The sequence below is a fragment of the Hirundo rustica genome, chromosome 17 (genome assembly GCF_015227805.2).
Source record: "Hirundo rustica isolate bHirRus1 chromosome 17, bHirRus1.pri.v3, whole genome shotgun sequence".
Lineage (NCBI taxonomy): Eukaryota > Metazoa > Chordata > Aves > Passeriformes > Hirundinidae > Hirundo > Hirundo rustica.
In genome coordinates, this window is record NC_053466.1 from 2943580 (window position 1) to 2958778 (window position 15199).

At 44.8% G+C, this 15199-nt stretch overlaps 1 protein-coding gene across 3 annotated transcripts in view; it reads right to left on the bottom strand.

Annotated features, from left to right (window-relative positions):
* Positions 1-10247, bottom strand: part of KDM2B (lysine demethylase 2B) — a 106216-nt gene extending 95969 nt beyond the window's left edge. For 2 of the 3 annotated variants that reach the window (XM_040080518.2, XM_058422770.1), the window contains exons 1-4: positions 10128-10247; positions 8853-8997; positions 5641-5719; positions 1535-1581 (exon numbers count right to left, since the gene is read on the bottom strand). In XM_040080518.2, the coding sequence (XP_039936452.1) occupies positions 1535-1581; positions 5641-5719; positions 8853-8997; positions 10128-10178 (322 nt within the window). In that variant the 5' untranslated portion in view covers positions 10179-10247. Of the gene's footprint in view, positions 1-1534; positions 1582-5640; positions 5720-8852; positions 8998-9191; positions 9520-10127 lie in introns of those variants that run through there. The other variant, XM_058422771.1, reaches the window with a different exon arrangement.
* Positions 10248-15199: the final 4952 nt, after the last annotated feature.

Genomic DNA, 15199 nt, shown 5'->3' on the forward strand with positions numbered 1-15199 from the left:
CCATTGTTTCATAAATGTAATTTTATTTATAAATATCCTCCCGCTTTGCTGGCCATGTATACAGGAATCTCCACCCCCTAATACTTCAAAGGACATCAATCTTGAGGAAATACAACTCCCACACTTTGACTGTTATACAGGAAAAACACTGTTGTTATGCAACACTACGCTGTTCCAAAACATCTCAACGTCAGACCCTCAGCTCCAGCAGCCTCAGAGACAGAAATGGCAGTTTATCAACCAGGGAACAAGTTCAGAGAACTGCAACAGGGTCCAGAGAATTACAGGGTTTATGCTCAAGGCTCCTCCACAGCAAAAAGGTGGGGTTTTTTTGGGTACCTGCAAATGTGCACATGCAGGTATTTAGGAAATCCATAAAATTTAGGAGATTATTTTCTAATTTAATGCAGATTGACCACTAAATAGCATTTCCCACACTACTTCCCAAACATTTTCTGCCAGATATTTGGGGCTTTTCTCCTGAGCTTATAAATGGTCATAAATTAAGCAACATTGCGGAGTTGTTTGTGAAGGAAGGTTATCAGAGATAACCCCTCTCTCACTGATAACCCCAAGTGAGCAGAAATGAGGCACAAGTTCCTCTCCTTTGTTTTTCTTAGCTACATCTTTTCCAGACTTGATATTCCTAAAATTACTCAAAGAGTAATTTTTAAAAAAGCTGGTCTTTCCGATTGCAGCATTTGAGGTGGTTTTAAAGATTAACTGCTTCCACAAGACAGGTAAATAAACCCAGTAAACTCTAACCAGCAGGAATGCAGTTAAAAATCTCTAAGAAGGACTGCAGCCAACACATCCAACATCCGGCTTGCTCCACAGCGACGACTTCATGGGGTGCAGGATCACTATTCAGTAACAATTTCAGATAACAATAAATAACACACCCATCTGCAGTAAAAGCAGATTTCCAAGAAACGTACAGTATTATCTCCTACTCAAAATGTAGCTTTTCTTAGAGTTAAAAACCATTTATTTTGCAAAGATTGCTAGGAAACATTGGATGACAGTCACCACTTCTCTGGTTTGTGTCTCATCAAAAGCCAGGCAGTTTGCAAGGCTTTGTGCTCAGCCTCTTTTTACAACCTTCCCTCAAAAGCACCGACCTGGCCTGACACTGATAAATACTGTGGGGAGAACACAGGCAAAAGGTGATACAGCTCCAGTCACACCTTTTACAAACAGATGCTCTACAACAGATTAAAAAAAAAAAAAAAAATAGGAACTGAATCAATAGAGCTGCTGCTTTCCAGGATCACAAAAGTGTTTGTAGGACACCTGTTAAGAGCAAGAGCATTCCCTCCTTTCCAAATGGCCAATTATCCAGCATGAGATCGGAGTCCGGTCAGCACAACTACTAATTAGGGTTCTCCCAGCCTTTTTAATTTACAAATTGCTTCTCCATGCCTTCTCCGAGATTCTGAGAGTTATCACAAATGTCTACAAACACAACTGGACAAGTATTTAAAAGCAATTCTGTTCTGTATAGAGTTAATCCAGTGCATTCAAAATAACTCACCCACTAATAGCTTCACATCTCTGACGGTGAAATCCGGGTCAGGCATTCTGTAATTAGCAAAGAAAGCAATGTTAAATACTGTCAAGATAAGTATGGGTACACTTCCATTACCATAATAAAGGAGAAATAAATGTATAGTGCTCTTTGTCCCTAGTCTAGGAGGTGGAATCAAGCAAGGTCTCTCTGAAGTGTGGACAGTGCAAGTTTTAATGACACACATGACATCCTTGCATTGGCAAGTGTACAAGTTTCTCTACTCACAATGAAAGAGAAGAGGTGTCTTTTCAAGCACTTTTTATCAGTGCCAGAGTGGGAGAGAAGGGAAGGGGTTGGGAGTGATTTTAATAAAATCCTAAATCTTTACAGCTAGTTAAGAAACTCGTGGTGGTTTGCAACTTGTGGTGCCTCATGTCTGTTCCCCAAGGTGAGCATTATCACGCTTGCCAAACTGAGGCACAGAGCAGTAAAACAACCTGCTGAAAGCCACATCATCACAGGTTGGAATCATGGCTTGGAAAGAAAATATATATTAAAAAGAAAAAATAATTAAAGCCCCTTTGTTTTAATGACTGTTCCAAACCTCCTCGTCTGGCAGAATACATCCTGGTTGTATTTGGTGGGTTGGGAAATTGTTCAATTCAATTTGGGCTAATTCAGAGCTAAATTAAATGGTAGCATAATTGGTTCAGGGATGTTGATGCATTTACAGGATCACTTCTAACACAGGCAATGTTTTAGGGCGTAATGTAATTAGAGGAGCCTGGTCCAGCAAGTGAGTGAGTTCTACATGTCAGGGAGAGAGTAAAATTCTGCAGCACAGAAACTGGATGGGGAAAAAAAACCCAAAAAACCAGAAACTGTAGTGAGGTTTTTAAGGGTGATTGACTTCATTTTACTGACAATATTTCACACTTCACATTGCACAAAAGCTGACTAAGGAATTGTAATGAAAAACAGCCCAGTGGGACCTGCCAGCTCAGTGCTCTGCCCCTCTCGTACTGCCCCGGGTTGAAGATAAACTATTTTCTTCTGGACTTTTGACATTATTCAGTTGAAAATTAGAACAATCCAGTCCATAGGCAAACATGCAGAACAATAACTTTTACTGTTAGGAAAACACTGTAAGGTAAAGTTAAACCCTGCATTTCCTGGCATGCCCGTATCTTGAGAATTATTTGCCAAATTCTCCTTGTCCGCTTTCTTTTACCCTTATCACCTTCCTCTGGTGGGATGCAGAGGCTGGACAGTATCTTTTGTTAGTTCTCCGCCAACCCTCACATCTTTGCATTTGGCTGTGAGGGCCTCACAGCTTTGGAATTCACTCCCTCTCCGGAATGAAACAGCCTGAATCTACTGACCTTCAGGGTTCATTCAGAGCTCATCTTTTCTTTCCAAGCACTAGAAAATCAGAAGCAGAGGAAACAGGAACCATTTGTGGGCAACAAGAACATGCCAGGTTTGTCTGCAAATGACACAGCTCGCTTGTATTTTGTGTCAGAAATGTCCAACAATTAGATCGGCAACCTTTTTCACATTTGTAGAAATCAAAATAAAAATCAGCCACAAAGATGGAGAACAACCTTAGCCCAGATGGATATGAGCAAGTCTTTTTTTTCTGAGAGCTTCAGCAGCAGTCAAAAATAAATATTACTGAAACTTGAAGAATACAATCCTTTCAAACAAATAAATATGTTTAGCTCTCTGGAGAGTAAACCTGGCAGGGTTTTTTCTCTGCAGTCTAAGGATGTGTGATACATTAAAATAAAAGGAGTACATTAAGTGAAAATAATCAGGCCTGAAAACAGCAAGTTTCAAGAACTCATTTTGTAGTTGTGTAGTCTTGGGAGGTCCAGCTTTAATTCCAATCCATTCTGCTGCTACAAACGACTGTACTTCAGCTCCAGCCCCACCAGCATAACTGCCACACTGCCTCTTACACAGTTAGGGCTGGTTTGCTACAAAACTATGAGCAAAAAAACCAAAACCAACTGTTTTCTTGAATGTCACCAATCATTTGGTTTTCTGTTTGTAAATCCAGAGTAGCAGCAATGCAAGAACTGCGCAGAAATGTTTTTCCCATGATGTTATGCAATTTTCAGACAAATGCATCTTGTGTAAAACCACCGTGAATGCTTCTCAAGATTTCAAATGTCATTAAAGGTGGTGAAGAACCTTAAACTCAAACTTAACTCCAAAATATGACTGACGACACCGAAGACGTTCAGCAGTCTGTAATAAAGAAGTTGTGTTGCTTGTTTCCTCAGCCAGAAGAGAAACGCAAACACCTCAGGCTGCACTGGGTGCATTTTAGCAAGTGTTTAAAGATTTGCTAGAGAACCTATTCAAATCCTAATGAGGATGAGCTCCGGCCAGAACAGGTATCTGATTAACCACAAAACAATGCAAGGTGATTGCTGTTCAGATAAGAGATAACACCTCTCCAAAGAGCATTCTCCCCCTGAGTTACAATCCTGGAAACAGTCCTCCGAGGAAAACAGCTTCTCCTCTGCTAAGAGATCACAGCGGGGCTTTCCTGTTTTCAGAAGTACAAGTAGCAGCTCATGATGGTCAAAAGAACAGAGGAAAGCAATTTTCAGAGTTTCATTGTAAGGATTTTTCCTCATTCCTCTCATTCCTTGCCATTTCAGAGTACCTCCAAGCACAGTAACCGAACTGTTCAGCTCTGTACATCTGCCAGGCACAGACATGCAGGCTGACTGCTCAGCACTAGCAGAAGTTGTATCAGCAGATATTCAAAACGCCAGAAGTCAAAAAAATCATCTTATATCAAGTATTTTGTAGACCATTGTATCTCAAAAGTCACCCTACATGTATCTGGACCACCCAATCACGATGTTCACAACCTCCTTTGATCTGAAGCCTAGGAATGTTTGTGTCTGCAGGATGAGCTCTCATTTCCACACTTTTTCTCTCTGGAGCACGAGCTGAACTGGTACCGTTGGCACAGCGGGAGCTGAAACATCTTCCCCGTTTTCTTCTTGATCTGAGGGGAATTTCGTGTGCACTTCCTCAGACACAGGAGGAGGATCTGGCTGCTGGGAAGGTGCTGCAGTATCTCTGGCTCCGAAACACTCACCAGCCTCACTGAACAGCTCATAGATTCTTCGGGAAGAAATTCTTGAAGCTTTTACCACTTGCCCCTTAGGAGCAGCAATTTAAAACTAATGCATACAGAGAGAGACTACTGAGCACTTCTTGTTCAGAGCACAACATATAAAACTATTTTACTACATCACCAGAAGCATCACAGCAGCTCCTGTCAAATACCCCAAACTCTGCTTCATTTCTTTCTCTCTTTAAATTATACTGGGGTGGCTTGATTCCTTTTAACTAATAATTGGGATTCCTTGGTCCCCTAAACTGGGAGGTGTTCCACAGCTGGAAACTGAGGTGAAACTGAGCAAAGTAATGATGCATTCAAAAAATTATTTTTCTTTCTTTCAGCAATAGTCAGTTACATGATCCTAATTTCCAGAAGTATCGAGGATCATTCGTCTTAACTATGGATTAAATACTGATAAAGTTCATGCTTTTAATACTTTTCTTTTAGACACCATCACTTTCACAAAGAAAGTTACAGGATTCTCTTACTAAAATACCAAATCCTTTATGCTGGATATTAACAAAATGTAACCTCAAAAAGGCTCCAGTAATCCCATATTTAATTAGACATTATTAAATATTTACAAAGCTGTAATATTCTGAAGAGACATAATTATAATGGAAAACGACAGGCATCATTAGAATTCCACCTGGAATGAAGGAAAAAATTGAAGGGAGTTTGTTCTGTCATTACAGAATAGATTGGGTGCACAAACCTTTGGCTTTCATTCCTAACTTTCACTGCTGACTTTTTTTTGACTGTGTAGTACCATGCTGTATGCACTTAACTTTTATCAACTTCATTATCTGCTTGTTTATAAGCGGAAAATAATCATTCCTCCTCTCAAGGGTGCTGACAGTCTTACTAATTGCAATCCATTTTGAGATCATCAAAAGAAATATATGCAAGTAGAAAGCACAATGGTAGAAAGCATAATTTTATAAAAGCATTTATTAATCAGCAAATTTTAGTTGTAACTTACTTAATTCCCAGTCCATCCTTATTTCTGAAGATGAGGGGAACTCTGAGAGCTTCTCTTTGCACATACTCAAAAGTAAAATCTGTGAAAATGAATAAGAACAACATCCAAAAGCAATTACAATGGTGTTGGCACCTCATGTTACATTTTCTCAGACTCTCCCCATTTCCCTTTTCTCACCAAAGAACTCCCTATCACCTAAAGAGAAATAGAAAGAGAATGCATATTTTAGATCCAAACCGGAAACCCAATGACAGACAATGCTCTCCCAGCTGCTCCCTATTTTTCCTGTTCACTGATGCACATAAAATAGAAGCCAGTCAGTTTGTCAATTAAGGTCTGTGTTGAAACACCCAGGCTGTAATGAAATACCAAATTAACAGTTAAAAGATAATCCTGACTAAATTGCTGCAAACCAGTCTGGTATTTTTTGGGCAAATGTGTACTTTAAGAGGTATGTGTAAATTTAGATCTTCTAAGTTACACATTTCTACTTAGATAAATAGATGTTTTCTTGTCAGCATTATCTGTTTCTAGCAGAGAGCCCTGATTGTGTGAACACATCATTCTTTTTATGTGGGGGTTACTGTTGGTTTCAACAGAACAACTTTTCTTTTAATCAATCAGCAATGTAACTCCAGGAGCTGATAGTTAGATTTTACACAGCTCCTGACACTTAGGAAGTCTGTGAAAATTGAATTGTGGGGAGTCACAGTATAACACACAAAGTGAAAATTAAACATAAATTTGTCACGTTAACACTGGCCAGCATTACCTTGTTGCTCTCTCTGAGGATTACCCAGGACTGGCCTTTCCTGGGGACTTCTCTATGCAAGGTCTGACACAATAGCAGTGATTTGGGGATTAGAGAGGAAGTTACAAGGCAGCGATTTGGGTGAGCCATGGCTACAAAACCCCACGCTCAGTTTGGAGCCTTCTGCCACACAGAGCAGAGGAATTCCTGCAGCAGCCATGGACTGTTTCTATGGCTCTGCTATTCCCCCTTTTTTACAGGAAAAAGAAAATGACTTTTATAAAGCATCCATGCACTGCCTTGAAATGGAAAGCACTGCTCGGCTGTCCAGCACTACAAAATGCCCTGCACTGCCAAACCCAGCGCACGCTCCCTGCAGTTAATTCAGGTACACACGAGCAGTTTAACTCCAAGATTCATCCAGCTGTCCACGCTTCCTGGGCCAGCACGAGCACCTCAGCCTGAGCTTCCATTCCTGATGTTTCCCTGCTCCAAAAACCACACTGAAAATAAGAGGGGACCCGGAGGCCAAGCTGCCATGCCTGCACATGTACTACCCTCTATTTTTACAACTTTTTCCTTGCTGTATTCAGTTAGTAATTATGACAAGTAGGGATATAATGTTCCTACTTAAGAGTTACCAAGTCAGAGCACTATAATTATCCGTTTACAGAAACTATTGCCACTAGTCTCAAAGTAAGTGTAATGAATACTCCATATAACTAAGGTTACCAAGTAAATATTGCCGTGCTAAAGAAGTCATCCTTCCCCATAGGCATTTCCCCAAAGCTACTGCATTTTGGTAAACAAATAAACTGCAGAGGCTTTTTACAAACACTGATCCAAGTCAGAAAGTCAACAAACATTGGGAGTAACATTGGTGGAAGAAGCAGAGGCAGCTATGTAGCCTTGCAGACTAGAGAACAAGTAGCTATGACAAACTGCATTCAAGCCAAAAATCACACCACTGCAAGATGAGTTATCATTAAAACTATAAACAAGGTCATGGGAGAGAAAAAAAATATATTATTCAACTAATTCCATGTGTTCACATAAACTGTTTTAGTCTTACATACTACTGTCATTGTTTTGCCAAAATTCAATTCTACTCTGAGGTTTATAGAGAAAAAAAGTAAATCAATAGTAAAAAATAAAACCAGAGCAAATAGCAAGGCAGATCCTTTCTTCCTAATGCCCCAACAAAGCATTTAAATCCCTTGTGGGGTTGAACAAAGCGGACACAGACCACAACAAAATAACAAAAGACACTCATTTATTTTCAAGTTCCCTAGAAAGGAGAGAGCTGCCCAAAGATTCTGGAGCTGCCAGGCCAGGGAAGATGTGGATTGTACTATCCATAGCATGGAGCAGTGGCAGCCACTGGAGTGTTTGGAAGCTGAGGGGAGAATGCAATTATTTTCTGGAAAATTAATTAACTTTTTCCAGCTAAAAAATAGTTGCTTCTGTTTTGTTTGGAGGAAGAGGGGTCAGGGTTGAGCTTATCTCCTAAACAAATACCTTCCTAAATAAGATAGGTATTTAATTTCTCCACCATGTCAACTTTTCTAAAAGGAGCTTAAAATGCTCATGCAAAACTAAGCCTAGGAGAGAAAAGGAAATTTTCTAAACTCGATTAGTGGCTCCACACAGTTAGAGCAATTTCAGGAGGATTACAGTCAAAACTTCTCTTTCCTGAGAAAGCCATCCTGAACAGGCATCCTCAGTCAGGCCGAGTTTTGGTGATAGCCATCTGGGATTAGGGATCCGTGTCAAGAGCACAGCGGTAAATAAAGGTGACCTGCAACCCCCCAGGCCCATTTGATTCCCGGGCAAACCTCTCCCGTTCCCCTTCCTGCCGGACAGCGTGCGGCAGAGCTGGGCTGTCTGGCTCTGCTTACCGCTCCGGAATTCCAGTCACCTAAGCAAAGCAAGTAACTTTGGGGAGGGGAGGGCTGTAATTTAATATATGATAGACACACAAAGAAGTTACTGACTTTAAAGTCTCCGAGCCTTGGCGAACAAGCTCATCAATCGCACCCTTTCGCAAAAGGGGTCCTGGATTCAAGAGGGGGCGGAGGGGGAGCAGGAATCACCTCTGGCTAAGTGGGGGCTGGGGTTTCGGCCTCTCCCGTGCCAGGACCTAATTCCTGAGCAGCCCGGTGCTGCGCTGGGGTCACGGTGGCGGGGCACGGCGGGGGGAGCGCTGGGCGCTGCCATGGATCACCGCGCTCATCCCAGCACCGCGCCGGGGCAAAAGCCGCCCTCGGTGTGCGCGGGGGACGGGCCGGGGCGGCCCCCCCGGGGCGGGACGGGCCGCAGGGCCCCACCAGCAGCCGCCCCCGGCTCCCCTCGGGCCGGCGGCGTCACCGGATCCCGGGGCAGGGGCGCGGGCGCGAAATCCGAAGCCGGAGCGGAGCCGCACGTGGAGCGCGGCCGGACGGCCCCGGCCCGGCAGCGTTACCTTTGCCGTCCATGGCATGCACGAAATCCCCGTGGTACATTTTACTCTTTAATTTCTCTTCCAAATTGAAACTCCTGATGCTGACAATTTCCTCCACGTCCGAGAGGTCCTCGTTCTCATCGTACCGCCTTCGGCCGATGCAGCGCTAGAAAAGACAAAAAAAAACCCCAAAACCCAAAACAAAATAAAACACGTTGTCCGGAAAAGAAAAAATCGAGGAAAGCACATGGATCATGCACAACGCTTTGATAAACACATCCTGGGGAAAATAATTAAGATGGCAAGGCACAAACTGAACAAAACCTGAACCCAAACAAGCTCCAACCCCGCTGCATGCACCTTTTCCATCCCGTGACACGGAACTCGGCAGGAATAACAGGTGCTTGGCTTCAGGAAAACTCAAACTTGGGCTGCTGAGCAGGGGCTGGCGCTGGAAGGCGAGTGGGGGACACGTAACTCGCCGACAATTCACAAGCTACAGCACCGATGCGTTTTGTAATCCCGTGAAAACCCGTGAACGGCGGTCAACGCTCGTTAACGACCGGATCATTTTAAAAAAAATATTATTATTATTGCACGTGAACGCGAGCTAATTCCCCGGGGAAGGGAAGGGGGGCGAATCTTCGCATCTGATGCCCAGCATCCAGGTTTCGGTATTTACATAATCCGAGTGTTTCCATAGTCACACCGGAAGCGGCGATTTAAAAACCAGATCGCTTTATGTAACGCCGCGATGGATGCGCAGCCCCCGCGCGCTCCCCCCGCCGCCCCGCACGCTCGGCAGCGCCGAAAGCGCGGGGGTCCGCGGCCGAGGGGCAGCAACGAGTTCAAGGCGGGGGGATGTAGGGTAGGCCCGGCGGAGGCCGGTGCCGCTGCCCCGGGGAAGCTGCGGCGGGCGCGGAGACGGCGGGGCTGGAGGCGGCGGGGACAAGGTAGGTCCCCGGAGGAGCGGGGGGAGCCCGGTCCGCCGGCTGCCGCCGGCAGCTCTGCCCCTCTCCCGGCAGCTCGCGCCCTGCGAACCCGCCCCGCAGCCCCGCGGACACGCGCGGTGGATCAGCGCAAACCCGCACGCACCGGAAAAAATAATGATCCATGATCGTCCCACCCTGCCCGTCCCTCGGTTCCATTCCGCCCCTTCCCCGCTGCCTCAGCCGCGCTCTTGCAAACTAAGTCGCTCCGCTGCCTACGTCCCACATGCATTTCTCCCTTTGCAAACAATTAAGCAAAATCAATTAAAAGGCACGAATAGGAAAGAGACCGAAGCCAGCTACACACCAATCTTCTTCCAGAGTCTTTCTTTGCCTCCATTTTTTTGGAGAGTTTCATCACTTATTTGTCAACAGTTCCTGTCCTGCATATTTGGCCCAAATGGGGAGAAGGCAAAACAAAAGCCATCCAGGGCTCGCTAAAGTTTTGCAATTTTGCACCAGGACTTTTTTTTTTTTTTTTTGGGGGGGGGGGGGGGAGAGAGAAAGGGGGAGGGAAGGGGAGGGGGGCGGCGGCGATGCCTTTTGCAAAGTCCTAAGGAACCATGTTCAGGCGCTGCGTGCGGAGCGGGGCGCAGGCGTCGCAGTGCCCGGAACGTAAACAGCGGCGGGGCCGGGGGGTGGCGGGGGGGCGGACCGGGGACACGGCGCGGTACCGGCGCTGCGCTGGCCGGGACGGGCGGGGTTGATGTCCGGGGGCACGGCACAGGATCGGCGCTGGGCTGGCCGGGATGGGGGGAATGCCCGGGGTACCGAGGCGGTACCGGCTCTGGGCTGGCCGGGATGAGGGGGTTGGGTGGGATACCGGGGCGGTACCGGCGCTGTGCTAGTCGGGATGGGGAGCTCGCCGGGGTACCGGGGCGGTACCGGCGCTTGGCTGGCCGGGATGTGGGGCTGGGGGGGGATACCGGAGCGGTACCGGCGCTCTGCTGGCCGGGGTACCGGGGCGGTACCGGCGCTGTGCTGGCCGCCGGCCCCGCCGTGCGGTGTTCGGTCACGAGTGCGCGGCACGCAGGCGCTGAGCGGCAGCGGGGGGACGGGGACGGGGCCCCACAAAGGCGCGGACGGTCCCTGGGTTGGCACCGCAGCCCCCGGGATGTGCCCGGAGAGTTGAGCGGTTCTGCTTAACCGGAGGTAATTTGAGCTCGTCGAGGGTGCCTGACCCCAACGGCGAAAAGCCGGGGAAAAGAGTGGCGAATTAATGCAGCAAACACTTGAAAATAATCTTACAATAAGACACGAAGTTTGGGTTAATTGTGGTGGTGGCTTCGCTCCGTGCCTCTGCCACACGTGCGGTGCAGCTCGGCGCGGAACGCGCACCCCGGCTGGTGCCGGCACCGCTCCCGGCACTGCATCCACGTGTCTTGTGAGAACCGGTCATAAAATCTAGAATGTACTGTAAATTGCGTTAAACAGGTGTTAAATAAACCATAATTGCCTTTGCAACCCGCAGGTACAACAAGTAGTTAGAAATCGCAGGAGAAAGTAGGTTAAAATGCTACGAAGTAGCTGCTGATACAAAAAATCTGCAGGATGGAGATGGTGCAGTTCCTAAAACTATCGGCGGGTCTCATTTCTACAACACCCACTAACATCTATTCTAAATTGATGCTGAGCAAGTATTGGGACCATCTGATTGCAATAGCAGGGTCAGAGTGCAGGTTTTGAACAGCCCCCAGGTTCCACAGCGTGGCTCCTCTCTGAAGCGACATCCTTTACTTCCCCTCCACACCCCTCAAGGAAAGGAACATCAAAGGATACTCAAACCCAGGGTCGGGGCTGATGGCTTTGGCAGTGCTCTTCTGGTTTGATTTTTGCAATCAGTTAAGCATCCTAGGTATTATATGAAATATATTAAGTGTTAATGCAAAATTTAAAACACATTAAAATTCAGCTTTGCAGGCCTTGCCGTTGAGCTCTTTGGAACCATCCCTATTTTAATCATCCATGACACATGGATAAAGGCAGGACAGGACAGAGTTCTAACTGCATTTAAGGCAGGGAGCTTCTCCTTCTGATTCTGCCAAGAACTGTTTGCAGAATCTTGAAAAATCATGTAATCTTTCTCTAACATCTCCCTATTTGCAGATGATTGAACTTTATTATGGTATGGAAGTGTTTTATAGGCTATATATTGAAGTGTGGATTCCAGATGTCTGTTGGAGCAAGTGCATTATTAATCCATAATCCTGAGGAGATATATACATATCTCGACCTTTCAGCCAAGATTACTCAATCTTAAAATTAAATGCATGTGTACATCTGTAGGATTGAGGTCAGCATACAAGATAAATGGATGTTGCTAGAGAATCATCAGACAAAAAACACATCATCCATCCATGCTGCAAAAGTCTACCAAAAGAGACAGAACAGAGACATAAAAGAAAATTCATTTTTCTAAATCTTGTGGGGTTTTTTTTGGACATGGACAATCTGAGACTCTTGGTGTATCAAGCAAACCCACCAAGGACTGTATCCATCACATACACCTGGAAACACTAGAGCACATTCTGGAAGTGTGGAAGTAAATGCTTCAGAACAACACAGTTTCTATCTATAGAGCTCTAAAAATAGAAAACACTTTTCAAATCTTGTTTTAAGACAGAAATGATACCCATTAAACTACAGTTCATTATACCATGGAAATAATCAGTGTAATCTGGAAATAATAGGGTTTTTGTTATTGATGGGAATAATTTCTGTCAATAACAAGAAACCTATCCAAACTTAAAAGACCTGGGGGAAAAAAAAAGGGGAGGGGGAATGTGTAGGTTGTGGATGATGAGAATATCCATATCCACAGCTGCATCAGACAGGATAAAAACATTTAGAAGCAATATTAAATTCCCATGCTTGGTGCTGGCTGAGGAGGGTTGGGGCTGGTTTCTCTGAGCAGATCATGGCGGAGTTTTCCAACAGTGCCCAGAGCTGGGCGCCATCAGGCAGTGCTTGGATGGGACAGCCCAGGGCTGACACAGGGCTGGCCTTCTTCACAGCCAAAAATACGGGGAAAACACATCAGCATTGTGATATAATGCAAAAACCACAGTATCAGCTGTGGAAAGGGAGTGGTGGTTATCGGGAAAGGGGCTGGACTGAACTCTGAAAAAAAACACTAAAACTTTTTTTTTGCTAGATGTTAATGTAGCTTAAATTATTTAAGATCTAATCATGCCAAGGCGCTGGATCCTGACCTCGTTAGCTCGGAACTGAGAGCTGTCATTTAATTAACGTTGTACTGCGGGGCTCATGCTGAAACCAGAGCTCAAGTGCTGTGCTGGGGAATGCTCTGTGAAGACATGGGATCATTTCACCCCATGGAGCTTTAAAACAACTACTTCCCATTGCTCAGAATGAACTGGACTAATCTTAAAACATTTTGAAAATACTGTTTATCCTGTAAGATCTACCATTCTATACTTTCTTTACCTTGGGTTAGGATGGAAGATGAGTTATTTAAGCATTTCACTATTTGATGAAGGAAGCTGAAATACAATTTTTCTAGACATGGCAGATCAAAATGTTTCCTCTGCAGAAATTCCATCAAGGTCTACTCCAGATGAGATTTGCCGAGATGTTTCCCTTAACCTCCCTGGGACTGTTGGCAAACCTGTATTTGCCTTTTGCAAGTTCAAATGTGTTGTTTTTAGTGGAGATCCACCATGACTTCCACTTTGTGGCGGCTTGATTCGGGTTGGGGGCAGTAACAGGAACAAATGGAAGTGGCTGATTTGCATGTGAAGCTGGAGATCCGTTTTGGCAAAGCTGCTCTGCCGAGGGCAGTGCCTCGGTGTGCTCAGCACCGGATCACATTAATCACAGGGTACTCAGCGAACCTATTCAACCTCCTACAGAAAATACAGAAGTACATTTTTAGCAGAAAAAAAAGAACTGTGAGTATCCTTGTGACAGTGTACAGATTTCTCAGGGCTTTCTGGAAAGAAACTTGGACTTCTGCCACCTGCTCCGATTGTGTTCATGCATAAATGATCCAGAGAACGGGTTGACATTACCTCTAATTAGGGGTAATAACAGCCTGCTGCTGAAAGGGCCCGTTCCCTTTCTCTTGCATGTACATCCCTCACTTTTCCTGCATTAAGTCTGGTGTTGGTGCAGCCACAGGGGGAGTCAGTTCAGTGACCCGACCTGAGAAAACTCAACCATTTAGGGGAAAAAAAAAAAAAAGAAAAGAAAAAAAAAAATAAATATATATATATATATAATTTTTTTTTTTTTTTTCCATTGGGTCCATGCACTGAAGCTCTGTAGCCATTTCATCGGTGCGATGCTCAGGCTGGAGAGGGCTGAGATGAAGGGAGAGGGCAGGATACACCCTTTTGGTGGCCTTCCGCAATTGCACGAGTCACAGGTGACAGCAGACCCCGGCCCTGAGCCCCAGCGTGACTTCGGAAGAACTCCCTGAAGCATTTCTAGGAGTTAATTAAGCATGGCTGACTCTTCTAGTTTCTAGAATGGCAGTGTAGAGGTGTGTCATAATGAGTAATAGAATTGGAAATAATTTGCCCTGTTTAGTTTGTACCTCAGATGGAGCTGTAAAATGGGACACAAAGGGAAAAGGGTGCACTCCTGTGGTCCTCATGTTGATCCTTAATGTATGTTTTTCTGTTTAACAAACCGATTTTTCTTTTCTTTCTTACAGGAGAGGAATGTTTATTTCAAAGCTACAACACTGAGGCTTGGAATCTCAAAACGACACATGGGTCTGGTTTGGAAAAGGGCATGAGATGAAATGTCTTCACTGATTCTGTAGGTCTTTTTTCATACTGTTTCTCTGAATGAAATACAAACTCAGCAGTACAGCAGTGTTTAATGTTGTTGAATCTTTAAAGCCCTTTCCAATAAAAAGGACTGAGAGTGATGGACAGGAAAATAGAGGAACAGTGAGTTCAAAGAGTCTATTTTAATACAATTATTTAGAAAGACATTTGAAGTCCTTGTCAGACGTATGCCTCTTGTGGGTGTGTTGTTTTTTTTTTTTTTTTAAGAGAAATCTGATTTTAGGGAAGAGGTCAAGACCTAGTGCAGTAGTATTCCCTCATGATGTCACAGTTCAACCATCATTTTGCACAGAAAGAAGAAGAAATAGTGAACAGTCCACATTGGTTATGTACTTATACATAAACATTTGTCACAGCTTATGAGCAGCAATGCAAAATATTTTTAAATATATAATTCCATAGGACAGAGACTCAGACGTTTGTCTGAGGTATGGAGGAAGTTACTGTGTTTTGATGGTAAGCATATCTCCCAAGAAAAAAGTGATAAATCACAATTGGTTTGCTCCTCATTGGTGCTCAGGCTTGGCATCAGGCACTAGTGGGAGACACAGAGAGGGTTGAT